The 20,448-nt window shown below is 47.4% G+C and overlaps 3 protein-coding genes across 3 annotated transcripts; 2 read left to right on the top strand and 1 right to left on the bottom strand.

Annotated features, from left to right (window-relative positions):
• Positions 1-2,642: 2,642 nt before the first annotated feature.
• Positions 2,643-7,204, bottom strand: RPP25L (ribonuclease P/MRP subunit p25 like). The gene is made up of 2 exons (XM_032214423.1): positions 7,121-7,204; positions 2,643-4,387 (listed from the first exon to the last, which is right to left on the bottom strand). Exon 2 carries the CDS (start codon positions 4,374-4,376, stop codon positions 3,846-3,848), a length of 531 nt encoding a protein of 176 aa, XP_032070314.1. The 5' UTR covers positions 4,377-4,387; positions 7,121-7,204; the 3' UTR covers positions 2,643-3,845.
• A 2,536-nt stretch (positions 7,205-9,740) lies between these two features.
• On the top strand, positions 9,741-10,262 carry LOC116506270 (FANCD2 opposite strand protein-like). The gene has a single exon (XM_032213918.1). It carries the CDS (start codon positions 9,741-9,743, stop codon positions 10,260-10,262), a length of 522 nt encoding a protein of 173 aa, XP_032069809.1.
• A 1,940-nt stretch (positions 10,263-12,202) lies between these two features.
• Positions 12,203-16,753, top strand: MRPL17 (mitochondrial ribosomal protein L17). Its single transcript, XM_032213583.1, has 3 exons — positions 12,203-12,424; positions 16,083-16,151; positions 16,253-16,753. The coding sequence occupies exons 1-3, from the start codon at positions 12,251-12,253 to the stop codon at positions 16,493-16,495; spliced, it is 486 nt and encodes a 161-aa protein (XP_032069474.1). The 5' UTR covers positions 12,203-12,250; the 3' UTR covers positions 16,496-16,753.
• The last annotated feature ends 3,695 nt before the right edge of the window (positions 16,754-20,448 follow it).

Raw genomic sequence — 20,448 nt, forward strand, 5'->3', positions numbered from 1 at the left:
CAAAGGATCCCCCCCCCACATGATCCTACATTTAGAAACATTGAACCAATACCAAATCTTTTCCCATGTTATGACATTCCAGAAACATCAGCTCTACTACACACCTTTGGTCCTCCGCAAAAAGTAAAAATAAATCTCACAACCACACTTTTGTTATATCCCTCACACGCGACACAGCCCAGGACCTAGGAGGACTGAGTTCTCGTGGCACATCGTTCGTGACTGGTCTCTGGTCAGCCGGTGCCCGGTTAACAATCACACTGGGCTTTATCCCTAACTTCTTATCCGTTGAAACACCCTCTGGATAAGCCCTGGCCTCTGAAAGATTTTTATGAGCTGCTCTGTGGAAATGTATCAAATGCTAATTGTTTCCTAATCTCTTCTTGAGATTTACTACAATTCTTCATGAGTTCACCCAAGTGTGGGATGCTTTTGTATCCGTGCATGTGGCTGCAGTAAATCGTCTCGCTCTGTTCTTTCCTGCCGCATTCAGCCTGCCTTCAAGCCCAAGTCTCAAACCCTGATTGTAGAAGCGGAAATAAATTGTTCCCGGTTCTGTGATTTGACTGCTATAAATCCAAACATACCAGATTCAGGAAAGCATCAAGTTCAGCAAGCGACAGAGCAAGCAATGAACCTGGATTTTTAAAAAAAGACATCAGGCAATCCATCGGGCCATTCCTAATTTCAGTGGAAAGGGAATGTTGGATGCAGGGATTCACTGGGGAACTAAGAACAAATGACTATGATGACCAGACAAGAACATGGTTATTGTGATGGATGGATGAAGCACAGCAAACTTAACAGAACAACAAGAGTTGGAAGGGACCTTGGAGGTCTAGTGAGGCCGACCCCCTGCTCAAGCAGGAGACCTTACTCCATTTCAGACAAATGGCTGTCCAGCCTTTTGATATAATATCAGGGGACTGACAATGGGGCCGCTCTTTCTTAAGTTACAGCTCTATCCTCTCACTAGCACCCACCCGCCAAGGCCAAATGTCCAGATCAACACAATTAACCGAGTTAAAGTGAGGCACCAGGTTGGGGGGAAGCTGATGGAGGGCTTAATCTACATTTCCCTAAGACCTTCTCAGCAGGAAAAACGCCATATGAGAGTCCCTCGCGAGGGTTCTCAGTTGGCACAAATTTTGGTCGCATCTGTGCTCCCTAGAACCTTCCTCTTGCACTTTTATCGTTCTCCATTTCCACAAACAAAACAGGGAGTCTCTCAGAGAATCCTCCTAGCACTCAATCCAGGGGCTGTTTGCATAGTACGCATTGTTGGGCAATTCAACATTTCTAGTGTGAACTAGACAAACGAGATTCCTTCCACAGATACATTTCCAGCACTGACTTTTGGCCTTACAATCCGTCAGTTGTTGCTGCCACACCTGCTCCACCCCCTTTGCCCTGGGCTCTGCTTGGCACAAGGGTATGGGGCACTCCTGACTGGATTCGTGCCAAGCAGCTTCCTTCGGAGACTTTGGACTCTACAGCAAACTCCTCTCCATGGCACCTTCTCTCTCCTTCCCAGGGCTTGGTAGTTAAAAGGCAGCTTTCTTACAGCTATCAATCAGGGTTGTCCCTTGGCAAGGCCACATTCCGGGCTCCTTAGGGTAAAGGGTGCCCTCTGGGGGAGCATCACCGCACAGTTTTCTACGATTCTTTTGCAACTGTGGTAAGAAAGGCTGCAAAATGAAGCAAAACATATCAACTGTCTTGCTTAATGACAGGACCTTTTGGCTCAAATAAAGTCAAGGGATACCCGTAACTCTTATTTATCAATTCTTCCTCTTCCCTCAGTAGTTTTTAGCTACACTTTGTCAACCTCTGACTGCTAAGGTTTTGGTACATTTGAAAATCCAACTTCAGGAGGCAGAGATCATTAAGGAAATCTGGAAAAAGGACAGCAAGACTGTTTTCAAAGTTTCAAAGTTTAATAGCATTTGTATGCCGCCCAATCCCGTGGGACTCCGGGCGGCTAACAATACAAAGCAAAAGAATAGAAGGAAAGAAAAGATAGATTTAAAAACACACCATGCACTCCATTCCAAGTGGGGATGGACCATATTTTGGGGTCAACAGCCCCAGGCCTGCCGGAACAGCCAGGTATTAGTGGCCTTACGGAAGGGAGACTGCCTACAGGCGGGATTCTAATAATTGAAGCATTTACTGTAGGTCGGATCAACCAGAAGAGCATCCAAGGACATCCACATTGACAAAATTTTACAACATGCTTAACTAGGTCAATTCTGCGGTTCCACCACCATCCTAAGCTTGGTTAGTGGATTTAACATCATTTTGTGGCCCTCAAAATGCCCTGGAAACAGGTTTTTTTTTCTCCTTTCAGCATTAACTCCCCATCTTGTAACTGAAATTTGTTTCAATGGCAATGTTTTATCTCACAGCTATGCAATAAAAGTTATTTCTTATATATAGTGCAACTCCACCTCCTCTTTTATTTGGTCTATTTCTTTTAAATAATTTAAATCCTTCTCGCTGTATGTTCCATTTGTCGGTTTCATCCCACCAAGTTTCTGTAATGGTAACAATATCGTATCTGCCTCATTTACTTGAATTTCTAATTCACCCTGTTTATTCCCCATACTCTTTGCATTGGTGTATAGACATTTGACTCCATTTTGATTGACCCTGTGTTTACAGTCTACATAACCTGTGTTACCTGTAGGAACACGAGGAGAGAGACAACCTGTATCTCTCTCCTCGTGTTCTATCCATTGTGGTTCTCTATGTAGAGTTGAAGATTGATTGCCTGGTATTTGCCTAACCTGTGTATGTATGAATATATGTCTTATATATAAACCACTGTTTGAAAGACAAAACTTCTGTTACTGTATTTTGCTTTTGGGTTGTCTCAAAACAGTAGTCACACTGTGCGCACTCTGACAAGCAGCCTTTTCAAATGTTGAAAAAAATTAACTAAAAATAAATATACTAAAACAGTATTGTTGTACAATCTTGGCATCAGAAAGGGCATCCAGTAATTAAAATACTCTGCTAGCTCCCTTCAGTTGCCCTGGCTCCACCCCGCAAGGGATTATGGGGTCGTTAAATGAAGATGAGTATTGTTGTACTATCTGTTTCTTTAACAATCGGAATAATCTCAGCATTTTTCCAATCATCTTTAGACATTCTGAGGTGCACCTTCTGCATGTTGGGCAATCAAGACAAGACCGTCTCATCTTTATGCTGAATCAAATATGGAATCTCTTGACTACACAGGAAGGCAGATGCTTGTTACAATGGGGGGGGGGAGGCTCTCCAAATTTGGCTACTTGTGGACTTCAACTCCCAGAATTCTGGGAGTCGAAGTCCACAAATTTGAATCTTAAAAGTTGCCAAGTTTGAAGAGCCCTGTGTTAAAATCAGAGCATAGGAAAATCAGGGCACCCTTCTCCTGTCACCATCAAATTCTGGAAGCAGAGGATTCCTGCCCTATCACAGAAGCAGATCCTAAGATCCTTATAACATCCAACAGTCATCCACTGAGGAAAATAGGCAAATGTTATAGCTACCCTCTTGGTAAACAGGCACAGGTTCTCCACATCTCCCTCAACCAGGAAGGCTCTTTTAAATCATTGTTGCTTCAAGAACTCAAAACAATCCACCGGAGCATTTGTTTCCTTTTGAAAGGAAAAGAACCACGTCGTCAGATGCTGATGATCAACCTGATCGAGCCTCTTTTCTTCCACTTCCTTTAAATCAACCTCTTTCCACCAAGATCCTCAATTTTCCTCTCTCAACGCGAACACCGACCAGCGTTCTTTGGCTCTGTAGGTAAGTAATTCACTCAGCGTGACTGAGGCTTATTTTTTGGGTTCTTCTCAAAAGGCAGAGGAAGGATGCTTTCCTGCATGGCCGGCCCCTCTCCCGCCACCTCTCTTCCTTTTGGGCTGACTTTGGGGATCCGAATTCAGCGTTTCCAACCAGAAGGCATCAAAAGATCCGGGAGCCTGATAGCCTGGCTCCTGATGATCTAGGGCTTCTTTGCTCAACAAAACACAAATGGCAGGAATATTTCGCTTCACAGTCAGGGGATCTAGGCCAGCCTCTGGCACGATTGGTTCCCAGATCTCCTCTATTTGCTGAAAGAACAGTTTTGTGATCTGATGGAGGTCCTTCAGCCTCCGCTTCATGATCTCTACGCAGGTGATGGTCTTGTTGATGGCTTTGCCAACTCCACTGAAGAGCATCTGCCTTGTTGCCTCTTGCTCCATTTTGCCAATGGCGTAGCCCATCAGATTCCGGATCTTGCTTCCATCCTTCACTTTCATTTCAATGATGTCTGAGGGCAAATTGGTGAAAGGGAGAGGAGAAGGCTTCTCCACTACCTTGGACTTCTGGTAATTCTCCATGGTTTGCGGTGCTGTAAGGAACAAGGACAGAAACAGCATTTCAGGGTCTAATTATGCTGTAGGATTACAGATGCAAAGTCCTAGAACTCTGGGAGTTTACCCTGCTGAACAGATCAAAGTTTATCTGGTTGCTTGTTCCATCTTCAAGGGTGATTTAAAAAAGACCCTTCAGGCAGGGGTTTACTGTGCCAGCAGAAGGGCTATGCTGCAGACCCTATCGCTCAAGGCATTCAGTCTGCTGGGGTCCAGAAGAGCCTTTCCTGTGGTGGCTTCTACCTTCTGAAATATCACACACACACACACACACACACACAGAGTGATATTTGCACACATCCTGAGAGGGCCTGCCAATATTTGGCTCTGCCAACTAGCCTGGGGCCCCGATGGGGAAATTTCACTCTGGGGGTAGTCGCCTTCTCCCCTTATGACTCTTCTTCCATTCCTTCCCATCTTGCAGTTTTAACTTCATTCTAGTGCGAATATTTATGTTTTTTTATGCTTAAATGTTTTATTTTGTCTTTTGATTATAAGCTGCTTAGAGTCGGCCTGAGGCTAGATGGGTGGCATATGTTCAATACATAAAAATAAAAGAAAAAAAGGGAAGCAGATAACTGTACAATGAAACAATTACTGAAAAAAAAGTTAACAAAATCAAGCTAGATCAATCTAAGGTGCCTTCATTATATTAAGCATCCTTATCCCTGCCCTCATTCACAATGGATAAGGAAAGGCTTCAGTCACCCATATGTAACTAATGCACAGCTTGCTTTTAGAAGTTGTAGGTGCTTCATCACTGGAGGCTTTCAAGAAGAGACAAGACAGACATTTGTCTGAAATGGTATAGAGTCTCCTGCCTGAGCAGGGGGTTGGACTAGAAGACCTTCCAACTCTATTATTCTACGTCAGGTTGTTTATGTGCAGCAAACAAATGTTAATTTTAAGCCGCCCAGAGTCACTTTGCAGACCGGGATGCGGCAGAATATAATTGCAATAAAAATAAATAAGCTTTATTTAGCCTCAGAGCAGGCAAAGAACTGTGTGCTGGTTTATTCCTCATGAATATCTCATGCTCCACAATCAGCACTATGCAAATAAAGAAGAAAACGTCATTTAAGCCATCAATTTTAATCAGTTGATGCTGATTAAAATCAGTGATCAATTAGTCACAGCCCCCACTGCTGCTAGCTCTCATTTCCTTTGAAAGAGAGGGTGAGTTGCTGACACCCTTTTAAATCCACTATTAGAGAAAACCTTATAGTACAATCTTTGACTTACAACCACCATCATTCAGTGACCATTTGAAGTTGCAATGGCACTGGGGGGGAAAAGGACCATAATTCACAACGCAGCCTTCTCACCCATGGTTACGGGATCAACATTCAGATTCTTGGCAACTGGCATATATTTATATACCACCCAAAGGGACCCCAGAGGGTTGTTAGTGCAGTGTTTCTCAACCTTGGCGGCTTTTAAGTCATATGGACTTCTGGGAGTTGAAGTCCAAAGAACTTAAAAGTCACCAAGGTTGAGGAACACTGTTTTGTTGGATGCCACAAGTGTCACTTTTGTGTTTGCCTTTGTGTCTTCCTGAGATCTTCTGCAGTTAGTTAGAAAGCCAGTTTTACTGGGAATGCAGATTGCCTTTGACTTACAATATTCATTTAGTGACAATTCACAATTATAGCACTGGGGGGAGGAGACTTACGACCATTTTCACACTTTCACAACCATTGCAGCATCCCCGCGGCCGAAATTCCCCTGGCGCTTGGCAACTGGCATGTACTTATGACGGTTGCAGTGTCCAGGGGTCATGCGATCCGCTTTTGCGACCGTCTGACAAGCCAAGTCAATGGGGAAGCCGGATTCACTTAACAGCCACAAGACTAGCTTAATGGTAGAGATTCCCTTAACAACTGTGACAAGAAAGGTCATAAAGTGGGGCAAAACTCACTTAACAACCTCCAAAGAAAAAAACCCCAGAAAGTCCAGTTGCCTCTTGCCAAAAAAAAGAGGCACTTTTGGGGCTTAGCAAGATAAATTTTGGGCTCAGATTTGGTCCTAAAGCGAGGATGGTCGATATTAGTGAGTTGTGCTTAATTAGATTGTTATCTTTTGTGCCCCTTATTTGGATTGTACACAAACAACTCACTCATATTTCTGCAGTGAAATAGCATTACTCAGACTGCCACTTTGCACATTTATCTGGATTGCAATGAAAGAATTCGCTCGCATTCGTGAATTATTATTATTATTATTACGGTGAAATAACTCGCGAATTATTTAGTCCAGGATTGTCATGAAATAATACTGCAGATGCTTTGATGTTTGTTTGAATTGTATCCCCCAATTTTTGCACTATATTGTATAAATTGGTCTTCATCGGGGAGCCACTTTTTTTGGGGGGGGGGGTTTCCTCTCAGGCCAGGCCGGCCCACCTCACAGGGTTGTTGTTGCGGGGAAATTAATACTAGGCGAAAGTGCTGCCTCGAGTTATCCCAAATATATAAAAGACATGATAAAAAAAATCTCATAAAGAGCGAGATGAACATTAATCAATGAGTAAAAACGCGCCTCACGGCCGCGCGCCTAAACCGCGGGTTCCCCTCAAAGCCGCTGAGGGACCCACCCGAGCTGGCCCAGAAAGATGTGAACGCGGCCCCGGGCGCTCTTCGCCCCACCACCGGTCTCCCTAGGCCTCGGACACCCACTCCCATCATCCCCAGCCCGCACCTTCCCCCACTCACCGATCGCCGCCGATGCCGCCGCGCGGCAACCAAAAATGGCGCCCTCCAGGTTACCTCAGCGCGTAAGAAGGCCCGCGCATGCGCTACAACGCATAGAAGGGAAAGAAGCGCGCCTGCGCAAAGAGGGAGGGCCACCTATTTTTTTTTCTATTGGCCATAGCAGCTGTGGGCGGGATTCGCCCCGCCTCCATCACGTGTCTTTAGAAGACTGGCCTATGGAAAATAACCAAAGTTTGGTTCCTCCTAAGACCTCCAAGGTCCCTTCCAACTCTTTTAATTTTGCATTAAAATTCGGTTTATGGTTTTTGAACCGGGATTATTTCTTCCGTGCCTGTTGTATAGCTGCTGGCCCCCCCGTTGCTCTATTAATATTAATACCAAGGTGTTTAATAATAAAGATACACAATAATAATTTTAAATGCCATTAAAAGGGTTGTTTCCCCCACCCTTTTGTGCCTGCTATACCTGCTTGGACCACAGGAGAGCGCTGTTTCCTGTCCTTTAGCGTTGAAGCCAGTGTTTCTCAACCTTGGCAACTTGAAGACGTCTGGACTTCAACTCCCAGAATTCCACAGCCAGCGAATGCTGGCTGTGGAATTCTGGGAGTTGAAGTCCAGACGTCTTCAAGTTGCCAAGGTTGAGAAACACTGGCTGAAGCCTTTTTAACTCGGTTTCAGACTTTTGAAGCGGGATTCTGTCTTCTCTCCGTATTGCGGCCCCTGGGCCTCCTGTTGCCCCCATTAATGTTGATAATAAAGCGTTTAATAATGAAGATGCAGAACAAGAAACTTAAAATCCCACCGCGCGCAGGTCGTTGCGCAAGGAAGTTGGGGGTGGTGACTGAGAAGGACGGACGGGAAGTTTTTCCGAAGGCCATAGAGTACGGACGGAAAGCCGGCCGTGCTAGGAAGGTCATTGGGGAGAAGCATGGGCACGGAAGTCCGGCAGCCATGCGGGAGAAGGGAAACGGAAGCAGATCGTCCCCTTCAGAGGAGCATAGAGTGGCGGTGCTTTTCCTGCCGCTCTGCGCTGAGGGGCTTCGTCCCTCGGCCTCCGAGATCCTGGGAGAAACGGGGGGCGGGGCGGGGTGCCCTTCATTTTGTTTTCTCCAAAACATTAAAACAATTATGCTTACAAACATTTTGCCTTTTTTTCCTCCTCTACACTTGGGTAAATCGTCCCTAGCCCTAACCCCAACCCTCGACCCCCATAAGACCCTAAACCCCTAGGCTCTAGCCCAGTGTTTCTCAACCTTGGCGACTTTAAGTCCTGTGGACTTCAACTCCCAGAATCCCCCAGCCAGCACAGCTGGCTGGGGGATTCTGGGAGTTGAAGTCCACAGGACTTAAAGTCACCAAGGTTGAGAAACACTGCTCTAGCCCAGTGTTTTCCAATGTGGTGCCCACATTGGGGGGCAACTTGATTTTTAATGGGAGCAATTTGAACCTTGTTTTAAACCAAGTTAAAGGCCTTTTAGGCTTCCTCTGCATGACTAGAGTTCATTTTTTTGAGTTGTTGAAAGAAATGTCCTTCTGGGTTCGGCTCCAAGTGGGGAAAAAGACACTGGAGACATGGAGGCTGCTTGGAAAGATGGTTTAATGGTGGACAGGGCCACATGGCTTGAGCCCTGAACAGAAAAGGTGATCACATGCTTCAATGTTGGTGGAGAAGAAGAGAAGGGTTGAGGGAGGGGCTTGCTAGGCTTTTTATACCCTATTTAGTCCCACCTCTCTCTTTCCTGTTCCTGTGTAAGAAATGTATTCTGATTGGTTGTCAGACTCCCATGGTGCCATGCAGGGGGCTACTCTCTAGGCTGTTTTGAATCCATAGATGAGTTCTCAGGTGCCATGTGGAGAGTTGAGTAATATCCCTTCCCCCTACAGCTGCAGTGGAGAAGTCTTTATTATGTAAAGTGGGCTAGCCTGGCCAGCCTTATTGAAAAAGTTGGGGAAGGCAGGAAGCTACCGGCAACTATTCTGTCTTTTAAAGCATGCTTCTTTTCACATCCAGAGAAACATTCTGCCTTTTCAATATTTCCTAGGATATTTCATTTTTTTTTCTGGGAGAGGGCTGGATGATAACTTCCCACAGAGTAAAGTAAGAATTATAGGGGGTGTGGGGATCAGGATTTTAGTGATGCATAGGTGGGGCATGGCCAAAAAAAAAGGTTGGGAACCACTGCTCTAACCTTAAACCCTAAACCCAACCTAAGCCGTTAACCACTCGCCCTAACCCTAGACCAGTGTTTCTCAACCTTGGGGACTTTAAGTCCTGTAGCCAACTCTCTGCAGGACAAGAGTGACACTAAATATCAAAGAAATGGTGGAATAGAATCATTAAAGCAGTGTTTCTCAACCTTGGCGACTTTAAGTCCTGTGGACTTCAATTCCCAGAATCCCCCAGCCACTGCCCTAGACCCTATTTTCAGTTTGTCACCTACCACTGTGCCATCGGCAGCACAGAACAAAAGCTGGCAGCTTCCGGAACGTTGAATCAATCATAAAGTTCTAAGCTCTCCATGTTAAGACAGAGTTGCCAAGGGCACCAAGGAGTAGAAAGATGCCCCAAGAGTAAGGGGTGGCACGGGGGGGGGGGTAAGGGCTACTCCGTGGCCTTGACCATGGATGGGGGTTACCAGCTGTGGGCACCCTGGTCTCCACTCGATGAATCTCTGCAATGGCTGAGGGGCACCCTCCCCAGGCCGGGCGCTTCCAAGCCTCTCTTCCGAGGAGGACGGAGCCCAGCCGCTGCAGATTTAGAAGTGCAGCTTTGTTTCCAGGGCCTCAGCCTGGTCCTGGAGCCTCATGCGAAGATGGGAGCAGGACAGCCGCCGGGAGCATCTGGGGAGACAAGAGGGCACAATGGGTCTGTCCGTAAACCCCAGGCTGTGCGTCTCACAGGGATCGATTCGGTGTTTGGGCACCTTGTGACAGCACAGCCCCCTCGCTGGAGCGGCTCCCTCAGGATATCTGAGCATTCAGCCTTCCGTCAAGTCCTAAGCGCCCACCAGCGCTGGCCCCGAGGGCTCCGGGAACCCCAAGTGCGCATGGCCATGGCTATATGCCGGCAAATGCTGCGTGCCATGCTCCTGCTCTATGCTGCTTACAAGAAGTGTGCCTTCGCATTGCAACATTCCCACTGAGGGCCCAAGGGAGCCAATCCTTGCTGCGACCAAGGGAATCTCCTTCCCTCCGTTACATCCTCTTTGCGATCTATCTGCTTCCTACTCTCGAGGAGTCTATTCCAATTGGCTAAACATCTCCTGCTGATGGGGGGAGACCATAGCTGAATTGTAATTTGCCAATGTAATCATTCATCATCATCATCATACATGAAAGAAACATTTCAAGTAAACCGTATCATTGAAGGAGATATTTCTGAAACTGCCAACAAAGTTTTGCATATCTCCTTTCGGAAACACCAGTCACACATTTTTGCACATGGCGAAGAACATTCACTCAGCAAACTGAAGATCACTGGACTTCTAAATGGGATGGACATGAAGTTCAAGAATGACACTAGAAAGAATATTGAAGCAAATTTCAACATAAAGACCATTAAGGTACTAAAGAACGAGACTGAGAAAGAAATCTATTTGAAATCTATTAATTTGCCGGGATTAGAGACTAAAAGGCAATAGTATGGATGTATGTGAGTATTCTAACAGAAGCTGTACCAATTGCTAATTAAAATGATTATCTCAACCACATTTGAAAATATTGTTTGGAATTCATTTTAAACCACCACACTTCCTAAACTGAAACAATGCTTACTGCATTAGTACTGAATGGTCAGTAAATAAGCCCAAGGCAGTGATTTAAACAAATGTTATATACTTTTTTTCAACAGACTATGAAGATGCTTAAACAGACAAGATTCAGAGAGTCCAAATGCTCACACACACCCCAAATTGGTGTGAGTACCTGGCCTTTATGAACAGCTCCAATTTAAGAATGGATCAATGTATTTGAAACACCAATACTCAGCAGGTATCAGCAATGAAATGTGAGCGGCTTACATTATTTTAAAATAAACATTTTAAATGTTATTTATTATAAGGAGCCGAGGTGGCGCAGTGGTTCAATGCAGCACTGCAGGCTACATCAGCTGACTGCAGTTCTGCAGTTCGGCTGTTCAAATCTCACCGGCTCAGGGTTGAGTCAGCCTTCCGTCCTTCCGAGGTGGGTGAAATGAGGACCCGGATTGTTGTTGGGGGCGATACGCTGACTCTGTAAACCACTTAGAGAGGGCTGAAAGCCCTATGAAGCGGTATATAAGTCTAACTGCTATTGCTATTGCTAAAATGAGGACCCGGATTGTTGGGGGCAATATGCTGACTCTGTAAACCGCTTAGAGAGGGCTGAAAGCCCTATGAAGCGGTATATAAGTCTAACTGCTATTGCTATTGCTCCTTCATTCCATGTTGCTTCTCTCCTTGATTAGTTCCCATCCATTGTTTTGCCTTCCGCTGCTGATTGACTCCTTCTTCCTTAATGAAATGAAGGACAACGAGTCATTGTTTTATTTTTCTTACACTTCTGCCACTTTTAAATACACATTTTTTTTAAAACAGAACATTAACCCTGGGGAAATAAACCTTTATCCCATTTGTAAAATCTTTTGTTGCCTCTTTTAATATTATGCCAAAATTTTCAGTTTCTGCGTGAAATTGTTAATAGAATCCATTCTTGTTATTCTAAGACAGTGTTTCTCAACCTTGGCAACTTGAAGATGTCCGGACTTCAACTCCCAGAATTCCCCAGCCAGCATTCGCTGGCTGGGGAATTCTGGGAGTTGGAGTCCTGACATCTTCAAGTTGCCAAAGGTTGAGAAAGACTGTACGAAAAGCGGGTCGTTGGGATATCTGTGGAGTTTAGTTCCTCCCGAGGGAAACAGGCTTCGTTCGGAACACAGACCGGGGCGTTCGGGCCAGCGGTCCTCAGTCGGAATGTGTTCCCGAAACTGCTCCGAACGGGACGGCAGGGGAAGCTCCGCCTCACCCTCCAATAAAGCGTCCAATCGCGAGCCGGACCTTCTGGGGGGCGGGGCCTTTCCCAAGCTCCGCCCCTTCCTCGGGTCCCACGCCCCTCGCCCCTCCCACGCCCGTCTTCGGGCGTCCCCGAGGCAGCCATGAGGTTGACGGCGGTGCTGGGCATCTCCCATGGGCGTCTGCGGCGGCGTATGGGGTTCGGGCCGCGCTCCCGCCTCGACCTGCTGCGGAACCTCGTCACGAGCCTGGTGCGCCACGAGAGGATCGAGACCACGCGCGTCCGCGCCGACGAGATGCGCTTCTACGCCGAGCATGTGAGTTGTTGTGTGTGGGGGGGGGAGGAGAGAGGAGGGAGTCTCAACCTTGGTGACTTTAAGTCCTGTGGACTTCAACTCCCAGAATCCCCCAGCCAGCATAGCTGGCTGGGGGATTCTGGGAGTTGAAGTCCACAGGACTTAAAGTCACCAAGGTTGAGAAACACTGCCCCCAACCCTTCCTCTATGCTGGCTGGGGGATTCTGGGAGTTGAAGTCCACAGGACTTAAAGTCACCAAGGTTGAGAAACACTGCCCCCAACCCTTCCTCTATGCTGGCTGGGGGATTCTGGGAGTTGAAGTCCACAGGACTTAAAGTCACCAAGGTTGAGAAACACTGCCCCCCACCCTTCCTCTATGCTGGCTGGGGGATTCTGGGAGTTGAAGTCCACAGGACTTAAAGTCACCAAGGTTGAGAAACACTGCCCCCAACCCTTCCTCTATGCTGGCTGGGGGATTCTGGGAGTTGAAGTCCACAGGACTTAAAGCCACCAAGGTTGAGAAACACTGCCCCCAACCCTTCCTCTATGCTGGCTGGGGGATTCTGGGAGTTGAAGTCCACAGGACTTAAAGTCACCAAGGTTGAGAAACACTGCCCCCCACCCTTCCTCTATGCTGGCTGGGGGATTCTGGGAGTTGAAGTCCACAGGACTTAAAGTCCCCAAGGTTGAGAAACACTGCCCCCCACCCTTCCTCTATGCTGGCTGGGGGATTCTGGGAGTTGAAGTCCACAGGACTTAAAGTCACCAAGGTTGAGAAACACTGCCCCCAACCCTTCCTCTATGCTGGCTGGGGGATTCTGGGAGTTGAAGTCCACAGGACTTAAAGTCACCAAGGTTGAGAAACACTGCCCCCAACCCTTCCTCTATGCTGGCTGGGGGATTCTGGGAGTTGAAGTCCACAGGACTTAAAGTCACCAAGGTTGAGAAACACTGCCCCCAACCCTTCCTCTATGCTGGCTGGGGGATTCTGGGAGTTGAAGTCCACAGGACTTAAAGTCACCAAGGTTGAGAAACACTGCCCCCAACCCTTCCTCTATGCTGGCTGGGGGATTCTGGGAGTTGAAGTCCACAGGACTTAAAGTCACCAAGGTTGAGAAACACTGCCCTCAACCCTTCCTCTATGCTGGCTGGGGGATTCTGGGAGTTGAAGTCCACAGGACTTAAAGCCCCCAAGGTTGAGAAACACTGCCCCCAACCCTTCCTCTATGCTGGCTGGGGGATTCTGGGAGTTGAAGTCCACAGGACTTAAAGCCACCAAGGTTGAGAAACACTGCCCTCAACCCTTCCTCTATGCTGGCTGGGGGATTCTGGGAGTTGAAGTCCACAGGACTTAAAGCCCCCAAGGTTGAGAAACACTGCCCCCAACCCTTCCTCTATGCTGGCTGGGGGATTCTGGGAGTTGAAGTCCACAGGACTTAAAGTCACCAAGGTTGAGAAACACTGCCCCCAACCCTTCCTCTATGCTGGCTGGGGGATTCTGGGAGTTGAAGTCCACAGGACTTAAAGCCACCAAGGTTGAGAAACACTGCCCCCCACCCTTCCTCTATGCTGGCTGGGGGATTCTGGGAGTTGAAGTCCACAGGACTTAAAGCCACCAAGGTTGAGAAACACTGCCCCCCACCCTTCCTCTATGCTGGCTGGGGGATTCTGGGAGTTGAAGTCCACAGGACTTAAAGTCACCAAGGTTGAGAAACACTGCCCCCAACCCTTCCTCTATGCTGGCTGGGGGATTCTGGGAGTTGAAGTCCACAGGACTTAAAGTCACCAAGGTTGAGAAACACTGCCCCCAACCCTTCCTCTATGCTGGCTGGGGGATTCTGGGAGTTGAAGTCCACAGGACTTAAAGTCACCAAGGTTGAGAAACACTGCCCCCAACCCTTCCTCTATGCTGGCTGGGGGATTCTGGGAGTTGAAGTCCACAGGACTTAAAGTCACCAAGGTTGAGAAACACTGCCCCCAACCCTTCCTCTATGCTGGCTGGGGGATTCTGGGAGTTGAAGTCCACAGGACTTAAAGTCACCAAGGTTGAGAAACACTGCCCCCAACCCTTCCTCTATGCTGGCTGGGGGATTCTGGGAGTTGAAGTCCACAGGACTTAAAGTCACCAAGGTTGAGAAACACTGCCCCCAACCCTTCCTCTATGCTGGCTGGGGGATTCTGGGAGTTGAAGTCCACAGGACTTAAAGTCACCAAGGTTGAGAAACACTGCCCTCAACCCTTCCTCTATGCTGGCTGGGGGATTCTGGGAGTTGAAGTCCACAGGACTTAAAGCCCCCAAGGTTGAGAAACACTGCCCCCAACCCTTCCTCTATGCTGGCTGGGGGATTCTGGGAGTTGAAGTCCACAGGACTTAAAGCCACCAAGGTTGAGAAACACTGCCCTCAACCCTTCCTCTATGCTGGCTGGGGGATTCTGGGAGTTGAAGTCCACAGGACTTAAAGCCCCCAAGGTTGAGAAACACTGCCCCCAACCCTTCCTCTATGCTGGCTGGGGGATTCTGGGAGTTGAAGTCCACAGGACTTAAAGTCACCAAGGTTGAGAAACACTGCCCCCAACCCTTCCTCTATGCTGGCTGGGGGATTCTGGGAGTTGAAGTCCACAGGACTTAAAGTCACCAAGGTTGAGAAACACTGCCCCCAACCCTTCCTCTATGCTGGCTGGGGGATTCTGGGAGTTGAAGTCCACAGGACTTAAAGTCACCAAGGTTGAGAAACACTGCCCCCAACCCTTCCTCTATGCTGGCTGGGGGATTCTGGGAGTTGAAGTCCACAGGACTTAAAGCCACCAAGGTTGAGAAACACTGCCCCCAACCCTTCCTCTATGCTGGCTGGGGGATTCTGGGAGTTGAAGTCCACAGGACTTAAAGTCACCAAGGTTGAGAAACACTGCCCCCAACCCTTCCTCTATGCTGGCTGGGGGATTCTGGGAGTTGAAGTCCACAGGACTTAAAGTCACCAAGGTTGAGAAACACTGCCCCCAACCCTTCCTCTATGCTGGCTGGGGGATTCTGGGAGTTGAAGTCCACAGGACTTAAAGTCCCCAAGGTTGAGAAACACTGCCCCCCACCCTTCCTCTATGCTGGCTGGGGGATTCTGGGAGTTGAAGTCCACAGGACTTAAAGCCACCAAGGTTGAGAAACACTGCCCCCAACCCTTCCTCTATGCTGGCTGGGGGATTCTGGGAGTTGAAGTCCACAGGACTTAAAGTCACCAAGGTTGAGAAACACTGCCCCCAACCCTTCCTCTATGCTGGCTGGGGGATTCTGGGAGTTGAAGTCCACAGGACTTAAAGTCCCCAAGGTTGAGAAACACTGCCCCCAACCCTTCCTCTATGCTGGCTGGGGGATTCTGGGAGTTGAAGTCCACAGGACTTAAAGTCACCAAGGTTGAGAAACACTGCCCCCAACCCTTCCTCTATGCTGGCTGGGGGATTCTGGGAGTTGAAGTCCACAGGACTTAAAGTCACCAAGGTTGAGAAACACTGCCCCCAACCCTTCCTCTATGCTGGCTGGGGGATTCTGGGAGTTGAAGTCCACAAGACTTAAAGTCACCAAGGTTGAGAAACACTGGGTTGCAGGGAAGGGGCGTCCATGCGACACGTCCCCTCCCTCCCTTCCCTCCCCCCCCCCTCTCTCACCGGTGCCGTTCCTCCCTGCAGCTGATCGAGCACGCCAAGCGCGGCGACACGGACCCGCAGGCTATGCGCCTGGCCGACTTCTGGCTGACGGTGAGCGCTGGGGGTGGGGGCTGGAGGGCGGGGGTCGGGGGGGATCCCGGGGGAGGGGGGCGAGGAGTCGGGACTGAGCACTGCCGCCCCCCCCCTTGCAGGAGAAGGACCTGGTGCCGAAGCTCTTCCAGGTCCTGGTGCCCCGCTTCGCCTCCTTCCAGGGTGGCTACACACGGATGGTGCGGGTCCCCAAGAACGGCGACCTGGACCGGGCCGAGAAGGCGGTGATCGAGTACAAGGGCAACCCGCTGCCCCCGTTGCCGTTGCCCCGCCGGGACGGCGACAAGACGCTGGTCAACCAGCTGCTGAAGGGCTACCGGGAGGAGCTGGGCTCGGCCGTCTGACGGAGGAGCCTTCGGAGGGAGAAGCAGCAGCAGCAGCAAAAGAAAAGCGAAACCAAAAGAAAAAGAAAAACTTCCCACGGTCTCCAGCAAATCGCTATAAGGATTCCACGACCACCACCGTCTCTTCAAGTAGAGCCCCCAGTGCTTCCTTCCATGCTTCAGCCCGTTGCCCGTGAGCCCATTTCTAAATCTCCCTATTGGTCAACTCAATTCCAGTAAGAATGACCAAAAATAAAAACCTTAATAGTATAAACTGTATCTGTTACGTCCCATTTGAATCCATTTTAAAACTCCTGGTTTTTGGAGGGTTCCACCACAAAACCGCATTCGACTAAAGCACGCTCGACGAAACCACGTAGCTGACGTCGTCACAGGGTGACAACAGCGCAGAGACAGAAGCATGCTGTAAACGCTAAACCTAAAATTAACCCCTAAACCTAACCCTTAACCTAACCCTAAACCTAACCCTAAACCTATCCCTAACCCTTAACCTAAACCTAAATCTAACCCTAAACCTAACCCTAAACCTAACCCTAAACCTAACCCTTAACCTAACCCTAACCCTAAACCTAACCCTAAACCTAACCCTAAACCTAACCCTAAACCTAACCCTAACCCTTAACCTAACCCTAACCCTTAACCTAACCCTAAACCTAACCCTAACCCTTAACCTAACCCTAAACCTAACCCTAACCCTTAACCTAACCCTAAACCTAACCCTAACCCTTAACCTAACCCTAAACCTAACCCTAACCCTTAACCTAACCCTAAACCTAACCCTTAACCTAACCCTAACCCTAACCCTTAACCTAACCCTAAACCTAAACCTAACCCTAAACCTAACCCTTAACCTAACCCTAAACCTAACCCTAACCCTTAACCTAACCCTAAACCTAACCCTAACCCTTAACCTAACCCTAAACCTAACCCTAACCCTTAACCTAACCCTAAACCTAACCCTAACCCTTAACCTAACCCTAAACCTAACCCTAACCCTTAACCTAACCCTAAACTTAACCCTAACCCTTAACCTAACCCTAAACCTAACCCTAAACCTAACCCTAACCCTAACCCTTAACCTAACCCTAACCCTAAACCTAAACCTAACCCTAAACCTAATCCTTACCTTAAGTTGAATCGGCTTGCTTTCAAAGCGCTATTTAAAGCGCCCTTCTTTCTCCGCGCTCGCTGTTGTCGCCCTGTTGATGACGTCAGCGACGCAGTTTAATCGGGCGCGCTTTAGTCGAGCGCGGTTTTGTCGTGCCACGTTTTGGAGATTAAATGTCCATTTCCATCCCTAACCAATGCTTAATTTTTCCAAGCTCATCTGTTTCTCATTGAAGATTTTTTTTTCTTGGATGCCATCAAATCTTGGTAATTCATACCTTTGGTAGTGAAGCTATCCCGGGGTTCTTTGTCAACCCCCCCCCCCACACACACACACTTAGAAAGTCAATTTTGAAGAAAAATCAGTGCAAAGAATTAAATTTTCCTACAATCTCTGTAACATCCCCATTGTATTTTGTGTTCCAAACATATTTTCAATTCCCCACCCAGGCAATTTTTTTCAGATTAATATAATATATAATTATAACATTTTTATATTTGTTCATACATTTCACTTAGGTGAAACTGGCAGCCATACAAATCAAATCAGGGTTGGGGGGAAGGGGAAACGGGACGGACATGAAATAGTTAATGTATGGAATATCTGTAACATCTTTTTGTAGTGAAATTTTTTAAAGGCGTATTACTTTTACGACGCTTGAAGCAGTGTGGGCTTTGATAACACGGGATTGGAATTCTGTGCCAGTGCTCATTGAATTGAATTGAATATTATTTATATGCCGCCCTTCTCCGGGAGGACTCAAGGCGGCGAACAATTCAAAAGAGGGAAAAGGGGAACATAAAAATGAAATACAAATAATTAAAATAAGCAAGAGTCGCACAACCACACAAGTCGAGAGGGGAGGGGAACTCATCACCCCCAGGCCTGCCGGCACAGCCAGGTTTTGACGGCTTTTTGGAAGGCCTGGAGAGAGGTGAGGGTCCGAATCCCTGCGGGGAGTTCGTTCCAAAGGGCCGGAGCTGCCACAGAGAAGGCCCTCCCCCGGGTAGTAGCCAGATGGCATTGGCTGGTAGACGGGACCCGGAGGAGGCCGACCCTGTGAGATCTAATGGGCCTTTGGGAGGTGATTGGCAGCAGGCGGTCTCTCAAGTACCCAGGTCCAATACCATGAAGGGCTTTATAAGTGACGACTAGCACCTTGAAGCGTATCCGGAGGCTCATCATGTTTGAGGAAGCAAATTGGACGAAGCCTTTGTTCTTACTAATTACTTTTTTTTTTTTTGGACTGGTCAGACTCTGGTTTAAGCAGCTTCATTTCATTTCTTGAATTTCTAGGCCGCCCGAATCCCGAATGACTCCGGGCGGCTTACAGAAAATGAAAATATTTTAAAAAGAATTTAAAAACGATAGGACACAACAAAGTTAAGAAGAAGCACAACATACACCCAATCAGACATCAACACCCATCAGCTTGGCAAAGAGACGGTGGCCTCGGCTGTCTTTAAGGCAAAGGAATTTACTAAGAAAAGAAAGGAGTATTAATTCCTTTCGCAAAGGAAGAACTGGTGAAGGATAGGTCCCTCAAAGCAAGAGAAACTTTTTTCTCTCCAGTTGAGCCAGTATAAAACTCAAGGTATTTTGTGATTTCCCGCAAGTTTCTCTGTAGTTCCAGGATCCCTGTATAGATGTGTACACGTGCATGTGTGATGTTCCCGTGGTTCGTCCATGAGGCCAATGTGGAGAAAAGACAGGACACGATCTTTCTCGGGATGGAGCGACGACCCAGATTGGGGGTCTGAGAGCCCCTTTTATTGAGATAGGACAAAGGCAGGAGGAGCAATAGCATGTGGTTAAAAACAGCCTGTAAAAGTACAATTTCTAATCTACTGCTCAGTCTATATATGGTCAAATCCTGGGCATCATTGGTAGGGCACATCTCAGGATGTTATGTTATGAACTATCAGGATGTTATGGAGTTTTAGGAGTTTGTTTTCTCCTGTGTGGTTCAGCGTGGCTCTGCATGCCCTGGTATGAACTGGGCCATGGGTGACCACTACGCCTATACAAGGAATTATATTACAACATGCATGTCCATATAACTTCCACCATTTAGGGTGCCTGCCCGCTGTCCTCCACAGAAGAATGTGTGATCTACAGTGTTGCTATGACTAATGGATAAAACTGCTCCTCTGGAAAGTGCAAGTACCAAAATCTGCCAACTGTTAGATTTCTTTTTGGCTATCTCCTCACATGACCTTTTTCTTAAGAAGTGCAGTAACCTACAGATGATTCCATTATTAGGCTGTCTTTTAAGTCATCTCTAAAAGCAAGTATCCATTTAGGAAAAAGCATAATTTTCCACACTGCAACATTTTAGAATAAAAATATATTCTGATTTTTTTTTATTCCTTTGACAGTCGTAGAAATGTGTTTTCCCCTACCTATCCTGCAGTTTTCAGTATCACCGCAGACCGCCCCCAACCTCTCGGGCAGGGGTTCACATGGATTTTACATTCACACATTGCAAACAAGATGGATTTGAAAATAAGCGTTACGAGATTTGCTTATTGCATCTACTCGTTTTAGATGCAATTGGCGAACATTGTAGAAATTGTTTTGCTACAATAAATGATAATACAATTGTTAAAAAGCCACCATAAACGGCTCCTTCCTTGCTTAAAAAAAATGGAATCTTATTATCTGAAATTTGGGGATCTGGAAAATCTCCACACCCACATTCTACTGTTAGCAACAAAGATTCAAAAGTAATCTGTTATTAATATCTGTGGGGCACATCTCAGAATGTTATGTTATGCACTATCAGGATGTTATGGCGTTTTAGGAGTTTGTTTTCTCCTGTGTGGTTCAGCGTGGCTCTGCATGC

This window comes from Thamnophis elegans, chromosome 3 (assembly GCF_009769535.1).
Source record: "Thamnophis elegans isolate rThaEle1 chromosome 3, rThaEle1.pri, whole genome shotgun sequence".
NCBI lineage: Eukaryota > Metazoa > Chordata > Lepidosauria > Squamata > Colubridae > Thamnophis > Thamnophis elegans.

Bases quoted from the DNA above. Each gene is read 5' to 3' on its own strand.
- RPP25L (XM_032214423.1), bottom strand. From the start codon at position 4,376: ATGGAGAATTACCAGAAGTCCAAGGTAGTGGAGAAGCCTTCTCCTCTC.
- MRPL17 (XM_032213583.1), top strand. From the start codon at position 12,251: ATGAGGTTGACGGCGGTGCTGGGCATCTCCCATGGGCGTCTGCGGCGG. The intron at 12,425-16,082 runs GTGAGTTGTTGT...TCCTCCCTGCAG, and splicing joins TGCGCTTCTACGCCGAGCAT to CTGATCGAGCACGCCAAGCG. The intron at 16,152-16,252 runs GTGAGCGCTGGG...CCCCCCTTGCAG, and splicing joins TGGCCGACTTCTGGCTGACG to GAGAAGGACCTGGTGCCGAA.
- LOC116506270 (XM_032213918.1), top strand. From the start codon at position 9,741: ATGGATGGGGGTTACCAGCTGTGGGCACCCTGGTCTCCACTCGATGAA.